At 42.2% G+C, this 22,574-nt stretch overlaps 1 protein-coding gene across 7 annotated transcripts in view; it reads left to right on the top strand.

Annotated features, from left to right (window-relative positions):
- Positions 1-2,531: 2,531 nt before the first annotated feature.
- The window catches only part of PPP1R9A (protein phosphatase 1 regulatory subunit 9A), a 147,855-nt gene continuing 127,812 nt past the window's right edge, over positions 2,532-22,574 (top strand). For 3 of the 7 annotated variants that reach the window (XM_054814449.1, XM_054814453.1, XM_054814452.1), the window contains exons 1-2: positions 2,737-3,059; positions 4,409-6,102. In XM_054814449.1, the coding sequence (XP_054670424.1) occupies positions 4,636-6,102 (1,467 nt within the window). In that variant the 5' untranslated portion in view covers positions 2,737-3,059; positions 4,409-4,635. Of the gene's footprint in view, positions 2,669-2,736; positions 3,060-3,971; positions 4,172-4,408; positions 6,103-22,574 lie in introns of those variants that run through there. The other 4 variants (XM_054814455.1, XM_054814454.1, XM_054814448.1 and 1 more) reach the window with 3 other exon arrangements.

Raw genomic sequence — 22,574 nt, 5'->3', positions numbered from 1 at the left:
ATTGTCACAGAAATACTGAAAATGTAAAAGGACACCCAATTCTGATTTTTATAGTTAGCTGCATGGCCATGCTCATATATGAAGAGTCTGTCTTCAGAAGTGCCATACCAATTGAAACAAAACACAATTTATTATCCCAGAGACTATAATAATATTCTTTAACATAGGCACTGTGTAAATAAGGATGTCGATTGAAAATTTTTTGTGATTAGTGAGTTTGAATATCTTAGATGTCAGTTACCAAAGCTGAACCTCTAAATAAAGTCCAAACTGTCTCTGATTGAGCAGCCAAAATTGCCAGTAGTTTCTACAAATCTTGGCTGTTCTGAACCTGAGGTGGTATCAAAGGAATGTGAAATTACTTTAAAAAATTTTGCATTGGATTCTGTGTCAAAGGTGGGTATTGTCTGCTTGAACGTTTATGTTGTCTATTTACAAGACATTTAAAGAGAACATAAATGTATATTATCTCCCACATCGTGGAAAACTTTAAATTTCTTGCGTGCTTCTATCAGCATCAGAGAGTTGTCTCATTTCCTTACTTTCTACTAAAGTATAATATGGAGATAGTTTGTACTATTCTGCCATGAAATAATAAACATTTTCTTGGATAGTTTATATATTATGGGTCAGAAGTGGCTGTTTTGTTTGCATAAATTCTGTTAGAAAAATGATTTAATATATTTATGGATCTGGTTATGTAGATATGGTAGTGGATACTTTCCTAATGATCTTTACATAATTAGATGCAAATTAGTCTCTTTAAAATTGCTCCAGTTGTTTCATAGATTGTTGAATGTTTGCTTCTCTCCCTTTTTTTGTTTGTGTATGTGAATTATAAAACTCTTCCAGGTACATATCTGGTACACGCTGAGCTCTTCAACCACTCCACATGCTTAGTCTGAATTCACAAAGGAAATAAAATGTTTAAACTTCTCCTTTATGTCTCTATTCTTCTTCAGTGACACTGAAGTTCTGTTAATGTATTTTTATCTTCAAAAGTCACGCAACTCTCTAAGTGTTCTTATAGCTTCATGTCTACAAAATCATACCGCTAGAAAGGCACTACCAGAGAGGTTGGGCCTTAGATCTGGTGTGCTACCCGATGTTTAGAATTTAATAAGGAATGTCCTGGTTGGGTGCACTATTTTTAGTCCTTGTGCAGGGAATCACCTGTAGGACTCCTCAGCGCAAGTGGCTGTGAAAGTCGTTCCCTCATTCTTCTGCTTTGGGAAAGGGTCTCAGAAGGGGAGCTTTCTGTGACTGCTTTCGAAGCTCCGGTGCTGCCTATAGCCTTGCGCATTACGTACCTCATCTGCTCTGCTTTTCTCCCCGCTGTGCCAGGGTGCTTTGGCATGGCAATGCTCAGCAGCCCGCAGGGCATCCAGGATCCCCCTTGTCTCCCCCTGCGCCTCTGTCCTTGGGCAGCAACAGCCCGAGTGGTGGCCAGGCGATGCAAAATGATGGGCTTACTGCTGGCAGTGGGAAAACCACTATTGAAATGTCCTCACTTCTGCTCCTGGCCTCTTGCGTATGTACTTATCAAAAGGCTGTTTTTCAGCCTGCTTTACAAGATTTGTTGTTTGCTTGTCAATATTAATGTGCTGGTTATTTAAACTTTATTGAGGCAAACATTTTGAGCTGCATACCCTCGGTGCAAATCTGATGAAGTAGAGATTGGCACCTGTGAACACTTGGAATAGTATATAGTACCCATGCTTCTGTCTAAGGAATTAAGTTTGTGAACCTACATGCCTAATGCCTTTGTTTTCAGTCACTGCTGTCTTGATTCTGTATGCATAATAATTAGTTTTCAGAATTTGCAGCGTACATCCCCAGGCCATTTTCTGGCTATTTATGCAATTAGTTTAATGAACTTTGCATAGGAGTTGCTATGTGATTAACAGTCATTACCTTCTCAGATTGCCAATTTTACAAATTACCTAGAGATTTCATGTTCCGCAATTAAGTCATCTTATTCACTGCATAAAGCCAAAACATTTTTGTGGCCGACTCACCCAGCTAACAAACAGCGAAGGTATGCTGGTTGGGGTTGTATTCTAAGGGTAATCCACTGGCATCCTCCGTCCCTGTCAGCAATTGCCGGAACAAGTAGCGTTCCCAGAGTTGTTTAGCGGTTTCTCTGGGTTTGTTACCAGCACGTTACTCTTTCACGTAAGCTGGGTTAAACGGCTTCATAAGGAGAGAGGGGACGCGCTGGGTCTCGATCTGCAGTGAGTTCTCAGCGTGCCGGGTGCTACCCGCGCCCCACAGGTTTCCTGCAGCGGGAAGAAGCGGGGCTCTCCCTGCCGCGGGCCGCCGCCGCCACCCGGGACCCTGCTCCCTCCCATGCGGAGGCGGGCACGCTGCCCGCCTCAGAAACGGGCGGGTGCCGGACCGGACTGGTCCTCGGGGGTCAGGCTAGAAACAAGCGTTCCCGGGGGAGGAAGGGGGCGAGCCGGGGCGGGGGTGGGAGCCAGCGGGACTCGGCGCTGGCACCGCGGTGGAGCGGCGCGGACGAGCCCGCCGCCCGGGCGCGGAGGCGGCGTGGCCGCGGACGAGCCCGGCCTCCGCCGCTCGGCGGTAACCGCCCGGGGCCGGACTGCAGCGGGAGCGCGGCTCGCCGCCGCCCCCCCGGCGGAGCGAACCACTGCGGCTCGTCGAGGAGGTGAGGCACCTGTCACCCGCTGGCGGCGGCGACGGGCGGCCCCGCGGAGGGCGGAGGCGGCGGCGGCTCGGAGCGCGTCCCGCGGCGGGGGCGCGGCGGCCGCGCCGTGGCGGAGGGGCGGGCGGCGGGCGGGAGCGCGGCTGCGGTGGGGCGCGGCGGCTCTCCTCCCCCGCGCTGCCGCCGCGGGTGTGCGCGCGGAGCCGTGTCGGTGCCCCAGCCGTTGCCGCTGCCTGCAATGGCGTTGAGGCGCCGCGGCGGTTGCTGCCTCCTGTCAGGCGGGCGGCGGCAGCGGCCGTTCTCCAGAGAGGCGCCGAGCCGCCGCGGGCCGGAGGAGGAGCGGGGGCAGCGCTGAGGCGGGAGGCTGGGGGAGCCCGCCGCGGCTCTCGGCTGGGTAAGGCGGCGTGCGCGCTCGGCGGGAAAGGCGCCGGGCTCCGCGGGGGAGCAGCCCTGTCACCGGGCTTTTGTTTCCCGGGGCCCGGCCGCGCGGGGGCGGCTGCCCGGGCTCTGCCCCGCCGCAAGGTGCTGCCGCCCGGGGCCCCGCGCCTCCAGCTCGCCGGCACGGCGCGGACGCCCGAGGAGGATCCGCCGCGGGGGCTCCGGCGCTGTCCTCTCGGGTTAAGTTTATTGCCTTCTGCGAGACCGGCGGGTCTCGCCGGGAGCCGCTGCCGTGTGTGGCCTTTTTAATCGCCCGCGGCGATCGGCGCCCCCGGCTCGGGCAGGGGCGGCGGGACCAGAGCGCGGAGGTGCGCGGGGACGGGCGCGCCTCTCCTGCCGCGGCGGCCGGGTTCCCTGCGCTGGTACGAGCACCGTGTGTTGCAGCGCCCAAAATGAGGCGTCCCCGTCACGGCGGGAGCAGCGGCGGCGCGGCAGGGCGCGGGCTCGCGGGGCGAGGGCTGGGGAGGAGGAGTGGACGGGGAGGGAGAGAGGTTTGGCTCTCGGTGAGCCCTGGGCTGCCCTTCGCGGTGGTGCGTGGGCCGAGGGCGGCCGTCGAGGCCGGGGAGCCCCGCCGCTCCGACACGGCGGCCCCTGCGAGCCCTCGCGGGCCTGGGGGTGGGAGCGGATCCAGCCCCTGGCCCCGTTTCTGCCGCTCCTCCTCGGGCACCTCCAGGTGCTGAAACCGCTGCCCGTGACGAGAGGCAACTTTCTCTGACTGGATTTCACTTTCCTTACCATGTCAACTGCAGATGTTAACTTTGGGTGCAGTTTTTCTTATTCCCTCGAGCTGCTGTTTAATTTTGCCTTTCTAAGTGTATTATGTTTGATGGTATTTCTACCATTATGTTTCTCAGAGAGAGAAAGGGTTGTCTTGCAGTGCCTCAGGGAAGTAGAACCATCATGTTTGCATGAATTACTTTATAGTTAGATGTAAGTAACTCAGAGGTTTGATTTTTTTTTATTATATTTTTTAGAAAAGTTCCATAACACAGAAGTGGTGTTATTTTTTTGTCACATTGGCTTTCCTACGCATGCACGTTTGTGGCATGATATGATACTTTGTGAATGGTAAGATGCAATAATCCATTCTTTCACTGTAGAATGATATTATGGATTGCAAATTATGCAACAATTAATTTGCAAAAGTTTGTAATGACAAGTTTTCAGTGTTAGGTTGTGTTATTGGTTTTTTTAATTATTATTTTTTTGTAAACACCTCAAATAACGGTAAGTTGAAATTGTGGCTTAGATTTAAAGAAGTACAAATACCTGACATGATTCAGAAAACCCTCCTTTCTGTTGCAGGTTAAATCAGCCATTGTCCTTGAGAGTCCTCGGTTGCGCTGCTGCTTTGTCAGAATTGACCGCATGTGTTTAGTTATTTGCCTCCAGATCTTCTGTTGAGTATGGCCCTGCTGAAGGGCAGTGCCCACTGAGAAGAACTCTCCTCAGGCAGAAGCTCAGCTGTGACAGACTACTGAGAGCGGTACTGCAGAAACTATGTAAGCTGGTTTTGTGCTACTGGAGTAAACATGATGAAAACGGAGTCTTCAGGAGAAAGATCAACCCTCCGAAGTGCCTCTCCTCACAGGAATGCTTACAGAACTGAGTTCCAGGCGCTGAAAAGCACCTTTGACAAACCAAAATCAGATGGCGACCAAAAAGCGAAAGAGGAAGGAGAGGCCTCGCAGAGCAGGGGAAGGAAATATGGCTCAAATGTCAATAGGATTAAGAACTTGTTTATGCAGATGGGCATGGAGCCCACTGAAAGTGCTGGAGTTACCCCTAAAACCAGGGGGAAAGGTGGCCCTCCATCACCTCAAAGACGAATTAGGCCTAAAGAATTTGTCGAAAAAGCAGATGGTTCAATCGTAAAATTAGAATCATCTGTCTCAGAAAGGATTAGTAGATTTGATACTATCCATGATGGTCCTTCCTATTCCAAGTTTACTGAAACTCGGAAGATGTTTGAGCGAAACGCTCATGAAACAGGACGTTCCAATCGCTATTCCCCAAAGAAAGAGAAAGTAATTTCCAGTGAGCTTCCGGACGAATGGTGCAGCTCTAAGTCTCACAGAGGCAGCACTGATTCACTGGACAGTCTTAGCCCAAGGACAGAGACTGTCTCTCCAACTGTGAGTCAGCTCAGCGCAGTTTTTGAAAACAGTGACTCACACAACGTAATCGTTGTAGAAAAGTCGGAGAACAACGAAGAGTACTCTGTAACTGGTCACTATCCGCTAAACCTCTCGTCCACTGTTGCAAATATCTCCTCCCCAGTTGCAAACCTTGAGGATTTCAGTCCTTTGAAAGATGCCAGCACGTGGTCTCCCCCAGCCAAACAGAGTACAGGCATGATGTCTGTTGAGAACTCTCAGCAGAACAGCACGCCTTCAGCACCAAGACAGAAGACGTCCACAGGCATTTTGGCAAGTTCAAAAACAACTGAAGAAATAAAGAAGAGTACAGAGGCAAGTGCTGATTCTGTTGAGAGCTCTTCGGCGAGTCAGCAGGATTTGGTCAACATGCTTGACAGCGAAAGATCTGTGGACAGCTGTGCTAGGAGTAAGTCAAAAACAGAGACAGACGTTTTGTTGCAACAAAAGGAACGGTCAGAACATGCAGAGGGTATCTTTGATAGACCCGAAGCTACAGAATTACCAAGAAATGTAGCTTCAGGTGGTGATTTTGCCACAGATGCTGTTTCAGATGCTACTGAGTCCCATTATGATGAGGCAAGTGAAAAAGAAGTGCATGAAGATGTGAATAATTTTCAGAGTTCCCATGTGTACATGCACTCTGACTACAATGTATATCGGGTACGATCGAGATATAATTCTGACTGGGGAGAGACAGGTACAGAACAGGATGATCAGGATGACAGTGACGAAAATAACTGTTATGAACCTGATATGGAATATTCTGAAATTAATGGATTGCCAGATGAAGATGAAATCCCAGCCAATAGAAAAATACAGTTTAGCCGTGCTCCAATTAAGGTAAAGTTTCCTATATTCTTTTTCTGCAGTTTGGTTCATTTTCAAATACAACTCTATTTGAAGTAGATTTTGACAGCTGATCTCGGCTCTGAAAAGATTGCAGAGGATCTTTCAATACACGTTTTTATTACAGTCAGCCAGCAAGCATAATCTTAAATGAAGTAAGGAAGCTGAGGTCTGATGAGCTTGTGTCATTTCCTAGACTACTTGATGGCTGACTAAGCCAGCAGAAATTGAGAATGACAGCTGGGTTTGTGAAGTTTCAGAATTTTAACATGCATGTTTTGACTTATATGACTGAACTGTAATCACATGGTGAAATGTAGAAGTGGGTATTTGGTGGCCTTCGTGCTGCTTGGTTTTTGTTTTTCTTTTGAAATCACAGCTTCTTTAGATCAAATGGCTTTTCTGCAGCTCTCATCCAATGTTCTTTAAAGTCCCTGTATTTAAACACTGTGTCATGAAATACACTAGTGATTCTGTGTCACTAGTAGAGGACTGATAATATTCTCCATCTGAATTAGTCTCATCTTTTCTAATAGCATTGTCACTTTTTTAAACTTTTAAAACATTAATATATGTATATCTAGTATAACTCAGTGCTGCTGAAGGGCAGAAGTCAATTGATTGAAATACCTAGTGAACGGTGGGTTTCTTGCAGAGTTTTTTTGGTTTATTTTTAAGTACCTTGAAATTGCATCTAAGAATGTTGTTTCAAGTACTTTTGGTTCAGGAAAGAATAAATAGTTGTGTTTTGTTGTACCAGCTTTTCACTGCTGAGTCTTGGGTTTAAGTATAAAAGTATTTTATTTCCAAGTTGTTTTTAATGCAAGTGGTCTCAAATGGACAATTCTAAAACAGTCATTTTTCTAGAAATTGCTCTTGAAACAGCCATATATTATGGAGTACTTGAAATCTAAACATTTTAAAATTAAAAATATGTAATTGAAATTGACTGTATTTTCGTTGTGTGAGTTTAGCAATGAAAATTACTAAATCAACAAACAGAAGTTTCACTGTCAAAGTTGAAGTAATGTGATTTACAAAATCTGCATTTACACCCCCTATGGTTTAAGTTAGGGTCAGATGTATATTTGCATTAGGAAATTTTCATCTGAGTGAAGCAAACAGGTTTTCACATCTGTTTATTGGAGGGGTGGAGGGAGGGGAACAGCCTTGTGTTCTTCATGCTTTGAAAAGACCATTTTTTACACTGAAACAAAATATTCCAAGCCAAGATAATGGATTATTTTTTTTAGTGTTGTTTTGTTAGTGTTTTATTCAGGCTTGCGTCATGGACCAAAAATTCTAACAGTGTTTGTGCTCCGTCTAGATTATTCCCGTAATCAAACTAGCTCGTTTTCTGTAATTTTTTTTGGAGATGAAGTAGAGAAAACTTTTATTACAAAGGATTATGGAAGTTCTCCTCCTCCTCCCCACCTTCCCCCTCAGGCTGTACTAACAGACAAGATGATGTTCTCTCTTCTGAAAGATCTACCAATTATGTGCAGAGGTTTGCTTTATCATATTTATTATGGCTCCAACAGATAAGAATCCAGAAAGTGACTCCAGTGATTTTATTCTTTAAATGGTTGGATTTTTCTGCTGTTTCTGGTTTTGAAAGAGCTAACAGTGACATCCTTACTTCAGTATATTACTGTCTTCTGTCTGAATCATGCTGTCATGCCAACTGCTATAAGAGTATTCTCTCAGTTATTTAGTTATAATTTTTTTTCTCAAGTTTTTCATGCTATGTTCATTTCAGATTACATATTATCAAGTAATAATAACAGTCCATCAGGAAAATGCTCTAAAAGTAATTTGTCTAAATAATAAAAGTGTACATTTGTCATGGTTTTAAGCATAAAGCACTCTTAACAAGCTTATCCAAAGTAAAAGAATCATTGCTTTAATTATTTTAGCATCTTTATTGTAGATAGGAAGAAAACAGAATAAAAGCTGTGTTGAGAGAGAACTGTGTAGGAGGGATTGGGAGGTTTGGGAGATCCCCTGCTTTTTGTCCCGAGTGCCTCCAATGCGTGCAATCTGTTAGTCACATGGGGAAACAGAAGTGAGACCATGTGGAAGGCTTGCACTAGGAGGAAGAAGTGCAACAAAGCTGTGGAAAATTAAAAGCTGCTTCTCAAGCCTTCCTCCCTTTTCTCCACAGCACTCGAATTCCCTGGGCAGGGTCAAGCAGCGTAAGCCTGGGCAGGCTGCCAGCGGCATCAGGTCACTGCCTGGCCACGCTGCCACGGGCAGGGACCCGGGAAGGGTAGCTAGAGAATCCCCGGGTGGGTCCTCAGGCTTCCGAGTCTCTGGGCTCCTGCGCTGCCTCTCTGACAGTGCTGCCAATTCGGCACGCTGCTAGGAGGTCGTGAACTGGCTTCGGCAAGCGGTTTCTGCCCAGCAGATAGGTACCAACGAGCAGTGCAGAGGGCAAGAGGCACTTGTGTTCCGTGCCCTCGCACAGCGCTAGTGTATGAATTTACCCAAACTCTCCCTTTACCCATCCATTATATGGGGACGATGCTTGCTAGCTGAGTGGACAGCAACAATTTAAGAATTTTTCTGTTCTAGGCAATTTTGTGTGTTAGTGGGCATAACTGGTTTCAATAATACTTTTGTTAATACTTTCCTGAACGTCATCTCATGCATAGTGTAACTCAGAGAGGAAAATACAAAGCAACGTAGGAGTATTTTCTGAACTGTTAAAAACTGATTTACCTTTGTTAAAATTAAGCCATTTGTACTTAACTACTGTGCTAGATAGTGGTGTTAAAAGTCCAACCCAAACTCAAGATGTTTAATGCTGATTTCACAGTATTGTACCTCCACTCTCCTCCTACAGGTGAGCTCTGAAATAATTAACAAAATTGGCATTTGAATGTGTAACCTGTGAAACGAGTGGATAGCTGTTGCCATAAAGTTGTTACTTGAAGGTCTCAACAGGTTTAAGTAAACATCTTTGAACTATTTTTCCAAGGGTTTTTTCAGGTAGACGTGTAAGAAGTAAATGAGAAGAGTGCTGAGACTGAAGAGCAAAGAGATTCAGTTACCACCAAAGGGAATCCTTTCTGTCCCTTTAGGGGAAATGCCTTGGACTATGAAAAGTAATGAAGTATAGGCAGAAGGTTGAATAAATAAAATCTTACTCCTCCAAGTGATAAAGACTGAATTCTGCTCATCTCCCAAGCAGGTTATTGAGAAACTTGCTATAAAGACTCAAGTCAACAGATACAGGAAATTCTGCTCTGTTACAGACTGTAATTTCACTATCACAGATCCTGTGCTCCATGGGCCGTTTACTCTGCTCTAGGATTATGGGATGTGTTTGCTGATTTCGTGTCTGTTGAAAATTAGTCCCTTTAGAAGTAGGTGGCTGCCCAGGGGCCATTGCAGGCTTGGAGAGTTTCTAGGTATTTGGAGCATGGCATCACTGACGTGAGCAGTTGTGCGTGTCTGTGGGAGCTTAAGTCAGCTCTATGCTGTTTGATTAAAAAATAGCCTAAAAGGGCCCAAGAGTTGGTGCTGGTAGTGGGAGTGGACATGAGTGTGTATGTTGCTAAACAAGGTATGTGCACGTTGATATACCAGTTAATATGAGTGTTTATATAGTGATATAGAGGCCTTCATCAGCACTGTCCCATTCTTGTGTTGAGGTATTTTGTTTCTGCTCAGGGATAGAACTGAAACTCTCCAAGGCAAGTGTAAGAGGTGAAGAAGTTAAGTAAATGTAATGAGAAAAAAAATACCCTGGTTTTGCCAGAGGTACTTTTCTACGCAAAAAAAGCAGAAACTGTGATTTATTGGCCTTTTGTTGAGTTTTGTGTGTTTTCCTGAGGGTTGGGTTATATGCCACTTCCCAAACATTGTGGGCTAATTGGACAAGATTTGCCAGTAGTGCAAAATTCATTAGCTCATGGCTTTCCGCACTCTAGCAAATGGAAATGTATTGAATGCCCAAATCATAGTCCTTTTTGAGCCGTGCTTCCTCCGTCCTGGATAGAATTAGGGTGGAAGCATAATGTTCACCTCTTCCTCTCTCCAAGTCCAGAATGTCTGGTATCTTGGTAGCTGATGGCTGCATCTTCAGTTAGTGCTCTACTTCTGACACCAGGTACCAGTTAAACCATTTAAAGCTGTTAGCAGCAACTGGTATCTCCTGCAGAGCCTCCTTCTGCTCCACTGACTTGGCCCTACCTGGCTAACGGGTTGGCGACAGTTGGGTGGTATGTGATCAGACCGTATGGCAGACAGCAGGTAACTTGCGGTGCAATGAGGGGTTTCAGCCCAAGCTGCTGCTGCAGTTTTCAGGTTCCGTAAAGCTTCCTTAGGGTGCAGCGGTGAAGGGACCTCTCTGCAGACCTCTCTGAGTTTTGGGGTAGGTGGGAGAGAGGGTAACAGGAATGGAAGGGATATAGCAAATGGCTCTTCCATTCTTCAGCTAATTCCATATGAAGGGATTATGATCAGTAGTGCACGTATCTCATGTGCTCTTCCTCTTTTGTTGTGCAGCGTGACTGAATCTTACACCCTACAACACTTCAGTTTTCCAGATCATGTTTTGTTCAAATGGTCTTCAGGAATTGGAATTTGTGCTTCTATCCCTCTCTCTCTCTGTCTTTTTTAGTGTGAGCCTTTGAAGAGGTTTTACAAGAAGTGCTGTGACTGTAGTTTAGTGTAAATACAAATGACATTTGTATTTAACAGTTGTTTTGAAATTTCTTATGAACCATATCATGATTTTTTCTTATAAATCAGTTCAAGGAGCAAGTCTTTAAGTTATTCCTCATTTCTCTCACTAAAATGTATTCAGGAATCTAAATAGTGGTGAAGAAAGAATCTGGAACAATCTGACACTCTAATTACTTTGGAAATTTTTACTCTCTAAAATAATATTATTCTTTGTCTGGTAAGCATAAAAATAAAGTCTGCTGGAAACATTTTCAAGTTTTACTGTTGGGAAAGAAAGTATTTCTTTGCCTGATTCAATGTTTAGGACAGTATTTACCTGTTGTTGTTAAAATGTTGATGAACTATTTTGGATCATAGAAGTCATAAGTGAAAGTTACCCATCCACAAGCACTGTACAGTCCCTGGTTCCAAACTTGCCACTACTTCTATTCGTGTTTTACTTAAGTGAATACAGAGTTGGATTTCAGTGATCTCCAGATCACTCTTCCAACCTCAGTGAGCCTATGATTCCATAAATAAAGTAGTCCCAGCGGGTGTTAGGACAGTTGTTGAAGGCAGATGTGGAAGACAGGACTTGCGGAAAGATTCTGAGGCTGTATTAGATTTAAAATTATTACAGACTCTGAGAAATTGATCCATTTTTGAATGGGTTAATTAAGAAACCTTACAGATAAAGAAAGATGTGTAGCTTCCTTCTGAAGTCACTGAAAGAGTATTTTCTTTTCCTTAAATTTAGTTCTCTACTCTAGCTCCTGTGTCCATGCTTTGTTTACAACATTGGGAGTGGATGGTAGTTTTGGCTAAAGCATGAAACTAGGTATTAAATAGGCTTAGCTGCTGTCTCCTGTAATGTTGAATAAATCACTGAACCTTTATGCTGGTATTTAAATTCTGTAAAATGGGCAGCAAGTTAGTAATTAATTCCATTAATCTCAACTTGTGAAGTAGTTTGATACACTGTGCTATTGCTTGGGTAGCTTGAAATGTGATTCTCCTACATAAAATGACCTTACACTTTTTTCCAGGTATTATGAAGTATGGGAAATCCTATAGACTTAAGGAGTAATTAAATCTGTTGTACTGCAAGGATTTTGATGCTGACTTTGATTATTTGTAAAAGTTAATGATGTAAACCCAGGTTCTTTGTTCTGGTGCTAGGATATCTAGAGTGTTTCTGAAACCTGGTCTTTTATTTCAGTTACCTTTGTTATGAAAGATCTTGTTATGAAAGGCAGAACCTCTTACATATATTTGTCAGGGAAAGGAACAAGAAGTAAATATTAAGGATTCGAAGACTGGATGCTCTTAGATAAAGAACAATAGTGAAGGGATAAAGCACTCCAGAACAAGTTGCTATTTTGATTATTAAAAGGAAAGTATGTTCTACGTGGTTATTCCATATGTGAAGTGTATTATTGAGTTGGAATTGTGTACTTTAACTGGATGAGTCTTTCACACACAGTAATTTCAGATGCAAAAGAGTTTTCTTGTGTTAAGTATAGATGGAAGTACTGGAATACAGTAGATTGAATAAAGTTATTTGCCTGCCACAATATGCTGTGGAGACTTTAATTCTTGTGTAGGTCATAATTTCACTACTAATTATAGGGACCAGTTATTCCTGAATGCAATGTTCACACACAGTTATTGAACTAAAAATAAATAATGTTGCTTTAAACTGGGTTTTATAAGCATTGAGGATATTCTAGAGGAGCTGTTTGTAGAAACCAAGTTTGGATTGAATAATTGGCATCAGGTTTATGTGGTTTAGATTGAAAGGGGTTTCCAACTAAAGGTTTTAAATTTCAAAAGTGCAGACTGAGAAACTGTAGGGAAATGGTTTGAAATTAGTTGAACCAAAGAGCTAAGGGAGCTAACGGTGGGGTTCTTGGAATCTCTTTGATTCAGAATTAGAAAAAGTGCATAGGATTTGAAAAAGAAAAAGCAGAATACACGAGCAAAATAATTGCAGACCTAATCAGAAGAAAAGCCAGCCAAAGAGAATATCAGAAGCTAGCCAAGAACTTGCAAGGAGTGGCAAAAGTGGTTGTTCAAAAAATGAAGAATGTCGTAGAGTTCAGAAGTCTTAAAGTGTGAATAGGATGTTGCCAGAAGTCAAGCTGAGTTTGACCTTGTAAAGGAAAATAATCCAAGTAGTAAAAAGCTATTTATCCATTAAAAATGAAACAAGAAAGTTACACAGTGAGCATGAGGTTACAATTGGAGCTATCATTCCCAGTTAATATTTTATCTTCATTTTTTGGTGCAGTTGGTCATGTTGAACATGGAATTGGGATTAAGAGTGAAATAAATGTATACAGGTGGAAACCCTTGCAGGGGAAATTCTGATAGTGAAATGAAGATGAAACCTAGAAGTTCCTAGTGCTCGGGTTTGTAGGGTGCTGGGTGAAAGAAGCTGTATTTTAGAAAGTGTTTTGAAGTGTTTGCTACAAGAAACAGAACACGATCAACATAGAGATGATATTTAACTGCAGAAGAGTAAATGCAGTAGCTAGTTTTCGGAAAGTAGAGAAGAGCTGATTCTGGCAGCTTGAAAATTATTAATCTTTTTTTTCTTCTCTAGCAAAGGAATAGAAAAAAAACTTGAAAAAGAATCAAAGGCAGGGAGGCAAACGGAAAAGTGGAATACATGTAAATGGATTTATGAGAGATAGTATATGTCAGACTAAATTAGTGTCTGCCTTTGATAAGATAGAAGACCTTGTTAAAAATTTCAGTAGTTCTGTCTCAGAAAGTTGGAGCACGCTAATGACACTTGCTTTTGACAGAAAGTGGGGAAGCCTTATCATGGCATAGGATTACAGTAAAATATGGGTGACTGGGAGGACTCGAGTAGTGGGAATGGATTTATCAGCTCAGAAGTTTCACAGTAAGCTAGTGACTCATTTGTAGGGGATGACAGCTAAGGAGAAAGCCACTCTGTGACTCGCTCGCGCAGAATGACAGCAGTAACCTGCGGTGCGATGCAGCTGTGAGGAAGGGAAATGGCATTCTAGATACATGAAGCAAAATATTTTGGTAGCGGTAGGGAATTGTGAGTGCCATTTTATAACTCACTAAGGAGACTTCATCTGGAACGTATCTGGTGGATTCTGCTTCAGGTGAGTGAGTTTGCAGGAAGAGCTGCAGCAGCTTACTGCTCTTATCTGTCTTTTTCTTGGTTAATTCTATCACAAAACAGGGGGCTTAAGAAATTTGTCTTGCTCAGTGAGGGATGACAAAGCCTGAAAAAGAGCATAATTGCATCTCTGGTATATTCATAAAGAAAAAGCACTTGAAGGCTAAGGGTCAGTGTTCCACTTTTCAGATGGAATTCAGCATTGTCCAACTAAGACTGAAGAATTGTAGTAGCAGGCATTCTTTTCCTATGTTCCTGATAGACTACTGTATTGTCTAACAGTGTCTATTAATTCTGGTAAGGGTTGGGATTTCCTGCAGCACTGTTGAACTTGCAGGCCACAAATAATCTATTAAAAAAAGTACCTGACATTCCTGTAGTTAAATGATAGCTGTTTTTCTGTGGTGTCTCTTTTATACAGGAAGTATTCTAGTGAGAGCAGAAGTTAATTTTACTCACCAGAGTTGAGTCAAGAGACATGTCAGATCACTCAGATGTTTCCATATGATAAAATCAGTGGAAGGTGTGAATGCAGAATTTATCTCTGAGACCCATTTGCCTTGTGCTATTACGCATACAGCTGCAGTTCTTAGTCTGTGCACATCTGTAACTTTTTATGTTCCTCTCTGCAGTTTCCATCTGCCTTAGTATTCAGTGTATAATCTCAAGGGCATAAGATGCTAGTTCACATTGAAAGGATATCTTTTAATATTCAGACTATGCTGCATGTAGACCTAGGGCTTTTTATTTGATAAAATACCTGTATTTCAAATTTACTATTCACATTATTTGTTTAAAAGCAATAAGCTATAGAGGCTTTTAAAAGTCATGCTATCAAACTTCTATCTGATTCATCTAGATCATGGCCTTTATCATAAAGAAACCCCAAGGTTTTACCTAGCTTGTAATCATCTTCATATCTTTATAAGCTTGCAGTCATCTTTAAGATGGACTCTGACATATTTAGATATTGACATATTTAGATTCTGTAGATATGTAGCTTCTGACATATTTAAATATTTACCTGTTAGCTCTGCCTTCTTAGAAGCCCAAAGATACCTGTTCATTAATGTTAACTTGGGTGATTGTTCACTAGAATTTATTGTGTGTGGACTGCTTAAACAGAATACTCAGAATATTTTAATACTGTATTTTCTTCACAAGGGCAAACCAGAGGGAACTCATGGATCTAGGTATTTAGAGCACTCTTGAAAAAGCTGGTAAAGTGTGGCAGAGTGCACTAACGCAAACAAGACTGTTTCAGTATGGTGTTTGGGAGCATGGGACTACCAGACCACATAGCTCTTTATTCCTCTTTGCCAGCCTTTTTCTCTGAAGTTGTTGCTCAGTTTTATCTCCCTTCTATTCATCTGGTAGACTAAAAACTGCCACCTCCATGTTCTGCACGTTTCTTTCATGTTGATATTTAAGATGGAGGGAGAGAAATGCCATTAAACAGAGTTTTGGGGTTTTTTGTTGTTTGTTTCTTTTTTTTTTTTTCGTTTTCCCCTTTTCTCTGCATGGCCAGTAAAGCAATTTCCAACCTTAACAGCTGTAGATCCAAAATAACTGCTAAGACTTACTGTGGTTTACTACAAGTGCATGACACAGTCACTACCAGTAAGTCTTGACCATTAAAAAGGGGAAGTTATGCTTGACCAACCTCATACCCTTCTACAATGAAATGACTGGCTTGATAGATGAGGGAGAGCAATGGATCTTGTCTACATTCACTTCAGTAAGGCTTTTGATGTAATGTCCTCATGGAGAAGCTGATGAAGTAGGGGCTGGATGAACAGACAGTGAGGTGGATTGAAAACTGGCTGTACAGTGAAGTGGGCAGACACGAACCTCATGAAGTTCAACAGGGAGAAGTGCAAAGTCCTGCACCTGGGGAGGAAAAGTCCCATGCACCAGTATATGCTGGGGGCCACCCAGCTGGAAAGCAGCTTTATGGAAGAGGATCTGGAGTCCTGGTGGACACCGAGTTGAACGTGAGCCAGCAATGTGCCCTTGCGGCAAGGAAAACTAATGGTATCTTGGGCTGCGTTAGGAGGAGGGGTGCCAGCAGGTCAAGGGGGGTGATCCTTACTCTCTGCTCAGTGCTGGTGAGGCCACACTTGGAACACTGGGTCCTGTTCTGGGCTCCCCAGTACAAGAGACTGGAGAGAGTCCAGTGTAGGCTCATGAAGATAGAGAATGGTCTGGAGCATCTCTCCTACGAGGAAAGGCTGAGGGAGCTGGGACTGTTTAGCCTAGACAAGAGAAGTCTCAGGGGGATCTTATTAATGTATATAAATACCTGAAGGGAGGGTGCAAAGAAGACAGAGCCAGGCTATTTTTAGTGGTGCCCAGTGACAGGACCAGAGGCAATGGGCACAAACTGAAACACAGGAGGTTCCCTCTAAACATCAGGAAACACTTTTTCCTGGTGAGGGTGACTGAGCACTGGCACAGGTTGCCAGAGAGGTTTTGGAGACTCCATCCTTGCAGATACTCAAAAGCTGTCTGGGTATGGTCCTGGGCAACCAGTGGTGGCCCTGCTTGAGCAGGGGGATTGGACCAGATGACCTCAGTAGGTCCCTTCCAACCTCAACCATCCTGTGCTACTGTGGCTTCATTTAAATCAGAAAAAAATTATTTTCCTGATAGTGAACTTTGGCAAAGGAAGCAGTTAAATTACATCCAAGACAATTTCTTTTAATTTTATTACTTGTAAAATATACTAAGTGACCTCTCATATTATTTACAAAATTGTAAGAGTGCATGGTTTTGCAGATCCAAAGGTAGTGTAGCAGCTCCATTAGGTTCTCCTTGATTGTAATAGTTAAAGTTGTTTAAATATATATGAATATTTTAACAAGAGCTCATTGAATACAGCTTGAATTTTTACCTGTAATTACAGATAGTTAAACTTAGATTAAGGATTGATAGTAGCCTTTTAATGTTTCCTGTCAATGAGAACATAGACCCACCACTGACAATCAAAACAGCTATCTAAGAAAGGATTTTAAGGAGTTTTTGGACATATTTTGTTGTATTATAGCAGGAGCAGATTGACCTGACCTTGTATGTTGAAATTTAACAATGAAAAAAAAATTTTGGGAAATGTTTAAATGAGTATTATTAGTTAAGTATTTATCTTTAAGAGGAGAAATTAAAACCAGCCGGTAGAAAAATAAAACTATTGAGGTGTAGTGTTCATTTGCGGCAGAGGCAAAGCCCACTAGCATTTTGCGTATAGCAGTAGCCGGAGTCTGTATGGCTGTTGCTGTCCTGCAGCTGGGTAAGCCCTGGTTGGAACAGGAACGTGAGCTGAGTGATCGCTTGAGGCCAGATACTCAAAAACTCTGGTGAAACTGGTAAGTAGTTCCACACTGTGCCGTACACCTTCAGTGCAATCTTAAAATTACTCACTTCATAAAATGTACCAAGCTGCCATCATTGTGCAGTTTATCTATTAAATCCTTCCAATAATGATGAAGAGGGGCATTTTGCTGGTTTTGTAAAGCTCAAGATCTCTCAGATGAGAGGCCAATGTGTATGGCTGAAGACGACCAATGGCAATTTATAAAACATGAGAGAGATTAGTAGGAAATTTTTTGAGTAGCACATTGAATAAAGGGATTAAAACTGAAAGATAGTAAGTAGCATAAAGTAAATTGTTCTTCGTTTCTTTGGCTTAAAAGTGGATCTGTTAAAGCAAGTCCCATATATGATTTATGTTATTTATTTTATTTTTCTAGTCTAGAGGATTGCTTGTGTCTCTAAGCCCTGGAGAATCCCTGTAGTTAATCCATGCCACTAAGAACAGCACATTTCTGAGCTTCAGAAAGCTGGATTTAGCTTCCAGCAGCACAGCAATGAGAACCACGAGGGCTTGGCCGAGGGGCTGGTGGAGCGGCGGGGGTCTCCTTCCCCAGCCGGGTGATGGGGTGGGAGCAGGGCTGAGCTGGAGCCTCATCAGCACCCTGCCCTGGCTGGGTCCTGCCCCGGCTTTCGTAAGCCAATGGAGCTGGTACACAGTAGCGCTGTGCTTGCAGCATTTAGGACTTGAAGAAGCCGTAGGGCAGGTGTGTGGCCTCTTTGCAAGAGCTAACCGCTTACCACTGAGTCAGTATAGCATATCCAAAATATGCAATTGAACCCTTTCTTCACCATTTTGCCTCAATTGACTTCCTGATGTTATCTGAGAATTGTAGTCTGTCTTGTAGATTTTTGTAAAATGTGGTTTCTGGGGTTTTTTTTGTTGGGTTTTTTTTTTCCCCTGTATTGATTCTGGACACTTCCCAGGCTGCAGTTAGTTTTGTTGATGGCCTAGGACATAATTTCCTTTTTTATCCTCAATTTTCTTGTTTTCTAGGGCTACATACTTGACATTTTGCATTACATTAAAAAATAGGAAAAAAAATTCTTTTTTGTCAGTTTATGAATTTTTGTCATTGCTTTATATAGAGCATATTCACCACTCAAAAGACTAATGAATTTACTGTGGTGCTTTTTTTCCACTGAATTGATTTTGTTACAGCATTATCTGTGGATTTTGTTTATCGTGTTTTATTATTTGTAATAAGTAAATAATGTGTGAAATAGATAACTTCATATCCATAGAGGCTCTGTAAATGCTGTTTATTCTCTGGTTGTTCTCTCCACAGATCCTTCTACCTGATCTCACTCTTTGCTTTTGATAACTTACGTCTTTATTGTGTGAGCCAACAAAATCTAGATGTGCCATATGTTCCATCACAGTTTTTCTTAAAACTGTGGCTGACACCTGAAAGGAGGAGGAAGCATCTTCTGTGGGCCACATTGCGTGGAGTATCTGCTTCACCTGGCCAACTTATAGGTGGATCTGCTGCCTATAAGTTTTTAGAGCATACACTTGTACACCTACAAAAGTAAGAATTAAGAGAACAAACTTATTTGTGTATGCAGATACTTGACTAACAAAATATTGCAGTGGTAATTCATCAAAAGGCTTTGAAAGAGATTGATTTTTTTTCTGAAAACTCTGTAATTTATTCTTATATGATAAACATAATACTTCCAAGGGTGTGGGGCTTGCTTTAGCTGCAAGAATTTTTGCAGTGCAAGGTCAACCTGCCAGGAGGGTGTAGTGAAAATGTCTGTTAAGTTAAGCATAGCATGACTTCTCTGTGGTATAAGGTATTTTTTGTTCTCTTTTAAACAAGAGAGTTACTATTATCATGAAATACTAGATCAAATTCTTTGTCTTTTATTAGCACTGGAATTCCAAGATACAGCATCACTTGGTGACTTGCTGAATAATAGTTGTCTTTTAATGACTGGCTTGGATTACTTTTCTCTGAAGATGAAGGTCTACATTTTATCTTTTGTCTCGCGATCTGAAAACAACACCAGCAGTAAAAGAAAAGGCGGACTGTCGCTCATCCCCCTTTCAGACCTCAGATTTGATTAAGTTCTTAAAGTGAAAAAAATGCAATTGTAAAATAAATTACATTAAAAATCACTTACCTTGAATCAACTGCTTCTGCTAATATCTACATCCATGTATTCGGTGCAGACATCAGTGTTACCATCAGAAATAAGATATTTTTGGGACTCCCTGGCATTGTGCAACCCTTTGTCATGCTACCATTATGAACTTGATTAGTAAGTTAGCTTGGTAGTACTGATAGCAGACTTCCAGGAGTTGCACCACTGGCTCTGATTCAGTTCACTGAGCTTGCATGCCAGAATTCCTGATGGCACATGAGGGGTTATCAAACATGGTGACATGAACTATACTGTGCTAGTCTATGCAAGCTGTACTGTACAAGATTGGCAGATGACAGTGCTGGAAACCATCATTGTAACACCATTGAGTCACGTGTTGTCTTCTGCACCATTTAGTTAGCACATAGGGAATGGAAAATAAGGTATCAGCCTGCACTGATAACAGGACAGCTGGACAGACAAGATGATGGCAATGACCTGAAGAAGTGCACAGATACTAATTTTTCTGCTCATACGCCACATTTGGCAGCGCTGAACAGAGCTGCAAAACTGACAGGCGGCGCTTCCTTTTCTCACAAGTGTGTTGCAGCAAGTAAACTCAAAAGAAGCAAATCTGAATGGGAAAGTTTGGAACATACAGAATTTGAGAGTGGTATGATACAGCAAAATAAGGTGGTACTTCATGGTAAAAAGCTTGTCAAATTGGGATGACTTAGGGGAGGTTTTTCTTAAAGATGGAAGCATAATTATGGCCATTAAAACCTGAAGGGGAACCTCTGCATGAATTGCCAGTGCACTTGCTACCTCTACTAGAAGCCTAGCAATGAGATTGTAGGGTATTTTTTGGCTAAGATCATAACGACATCCATATTATGGAATAGAGGGTTTTCAACTGGGTTTTTTTGGGTATTGTCACAGCACTGTTGAAGGACAGTGTTAATGTGGACATGTCTGCAGAACCACTTGAGTGACTTAGCAATATTTTACCTATTTTACAGTCTCACCGTACTGATGCACTGATCAGCACTACAAGACACTTAATTTCACATCATGGCTAAGGAAAAATATATAGCTTTGTCTACAGTCTGCTGTAAGAGAAAGATTCAACAGCTAATGAGCTAGAAGAGAGTGAACCAAAAAAAGGGAAGCTACAGCAAACTATCTGGGATGGAAAAAAAATAAATCTGAGAATTATGGGGAGTACTGGCCTTTACTCTTTGCTCTTTTATTCCCAAAGCAACCAGCCCTGGGAATTGCAGTCTGTTCCGCAAGAAGCATAAAACAGTGCTTTGAACATGTAGTCTGCTGGCTAATTATACTAAGTACTGGTGGGATGATTCCTTCATCCAGTTACAAGAATTGTGTCAGGAAATGTCTACTTCGGGTAGATCTCCTAACAAAACAATGAACTAATGCTTTGCTGGAAACAGTTTCAGTATCTGATAGTATTCAAAGAAATGCAAAGCTACTTTGATAGGAAAGCGAATGACTCAAAGTTTCTAACTTTCAGTAGTTTTGATGTATAATTAAAAAAAATCCTGCATTTTTGGGTGACAGTTCATAACAAATGTCATTGGCTTCATGAAAGAGAGTGTAGTGCCTTCAGTTGAAAGCAGTTCTTGAGTTTAATTACTAGTCAGCAAGTCTCCTTTGTGCGATCACAACTCTCTAAGCTGATCAAGGAGATGCTCGGAAAACCTTTGCTACCACTTAATGGAGTTTCTTTCTTACTGATCTTGAATTGCATGTACATTATCTCATGAAGGCTGGCAGCTTTTTCAGGTGTGTTGCCAATCTGTAGTGAAATTCGATAAAAAACTTTGGTTTGTCCATGCAGTTAATAGAAGAGCTTGGAGAAAGGATAACCATCTTTGGAACACATGCCTAGGAAGGGGACTCAGACCTCCTCCATCATTTTCTAGAAGAGCATCTACCTAAACATTACACTGTAGGTTACATTGTGTGTTCTTCCACTCCTTCTGTTGAATGGGGGATCGAAAGAACCATCTATATGGAAAGGTCCCGGCACTGGGAAGAACACAAAGGCAAATATGATTGTGTAGCTTAATATTTAGACTGTTCCCCTTTGGCACTGAGGGCAGCTTTGGGATCTGAGATGTGCTGAAAAACTCATTAAAAAGAAATAGATAAGGAGCTATTAGATTTAAAAAGAGATTATTTGACTTAAAGGGACTTGAATTTTAACTACCACATAGTGGATGAGTGTTATAACCACTTGGCCTTTTATACAAAGTACACCACTCTCATCTCTTCCTCTCCTGGATAGGCTTGCACAAAGAGACTTAGATCTTTCCTGGTTTTTTGATCAAATGTGCCAGTTACATGCCTTAGGATGCAGTTGTAGGCTGTGAGCCCTGAGTAAAGGGAGGCATCTGTTTGCAGCTCTTACTAGGGCTGGAAGCTGGAAGAAGTCAGAGATCCTGCAGTACTCAATAAATTGATTCTTGATACTAGTAGGGCCTTGGTCAATGTTTGTGCTTACTTTGTGGGGCACCACACCTAACACAATTTCCTGTGGATCTTGTGGGGGTTTTAAGTGCTCAACTTCAGATTTTTAGTTTAGTCAGTACATAAACGTTGTGTTTTCCTTTGACCAACTGATAAGACCATAAATACTTTACTGGGTTATAGTCCCCAGTTAGTGATAATAAATAGTATTTGTTTCTCAAACCAGACTCTCTTCTGGATGCTTTTCCATCCTGTTTTCTTCAGTCACAGTATCAGTTGAAACCTGACTTTTTTTATAGGTTGTCTCTCCGATTATGCTATTTAAAGTAGTGGCTGGAAGGTGACAAAGACTAATATTTAACTTCACTACTCTAAAGCAATTTGAATGTGGAGCATGATCCCAAGGGGAAGAAAAAGATAAATAAAGCTAGAATAATTTTAAAACCAGGATAACCAGGATAGGCTTTCTTATTCATGTCTTGAAGCTGCCCTGGTTTTGATACACAGTCAGGGCCTTACCAAGGTATTATGTCTCTTTTTCTGCATAATGAATATCAATAAGCCCAACAGGTAACATAGTAGGGAGAGAAACAGTCAGAGGAAGATGAAATAATGCTCAATTATGCAACTGGGATTAGTGGAAAAGAGAGGAGTAGAACTGAGACCTTCAAATTTTAATACAAAATAA

Source organism: Grus americana, chromosome 2 (genome assembly GCF_028858705.1).
Source record: "Grus americana isolate bGruAme1 chromosome 2, bGruAme1.mat, whole genome shotgun sequence".
Lineage (NCBI taxonomy): Eukaryota > Metazoa > Chordata > Aves > Gruiformes > Gruidae > Grus > Grus americana.
The sequence above is the reverse complement of the archived record's forward strand: the minus strand, read 5'-3'. Positions and strand labels throughout refer to the sequence as shown.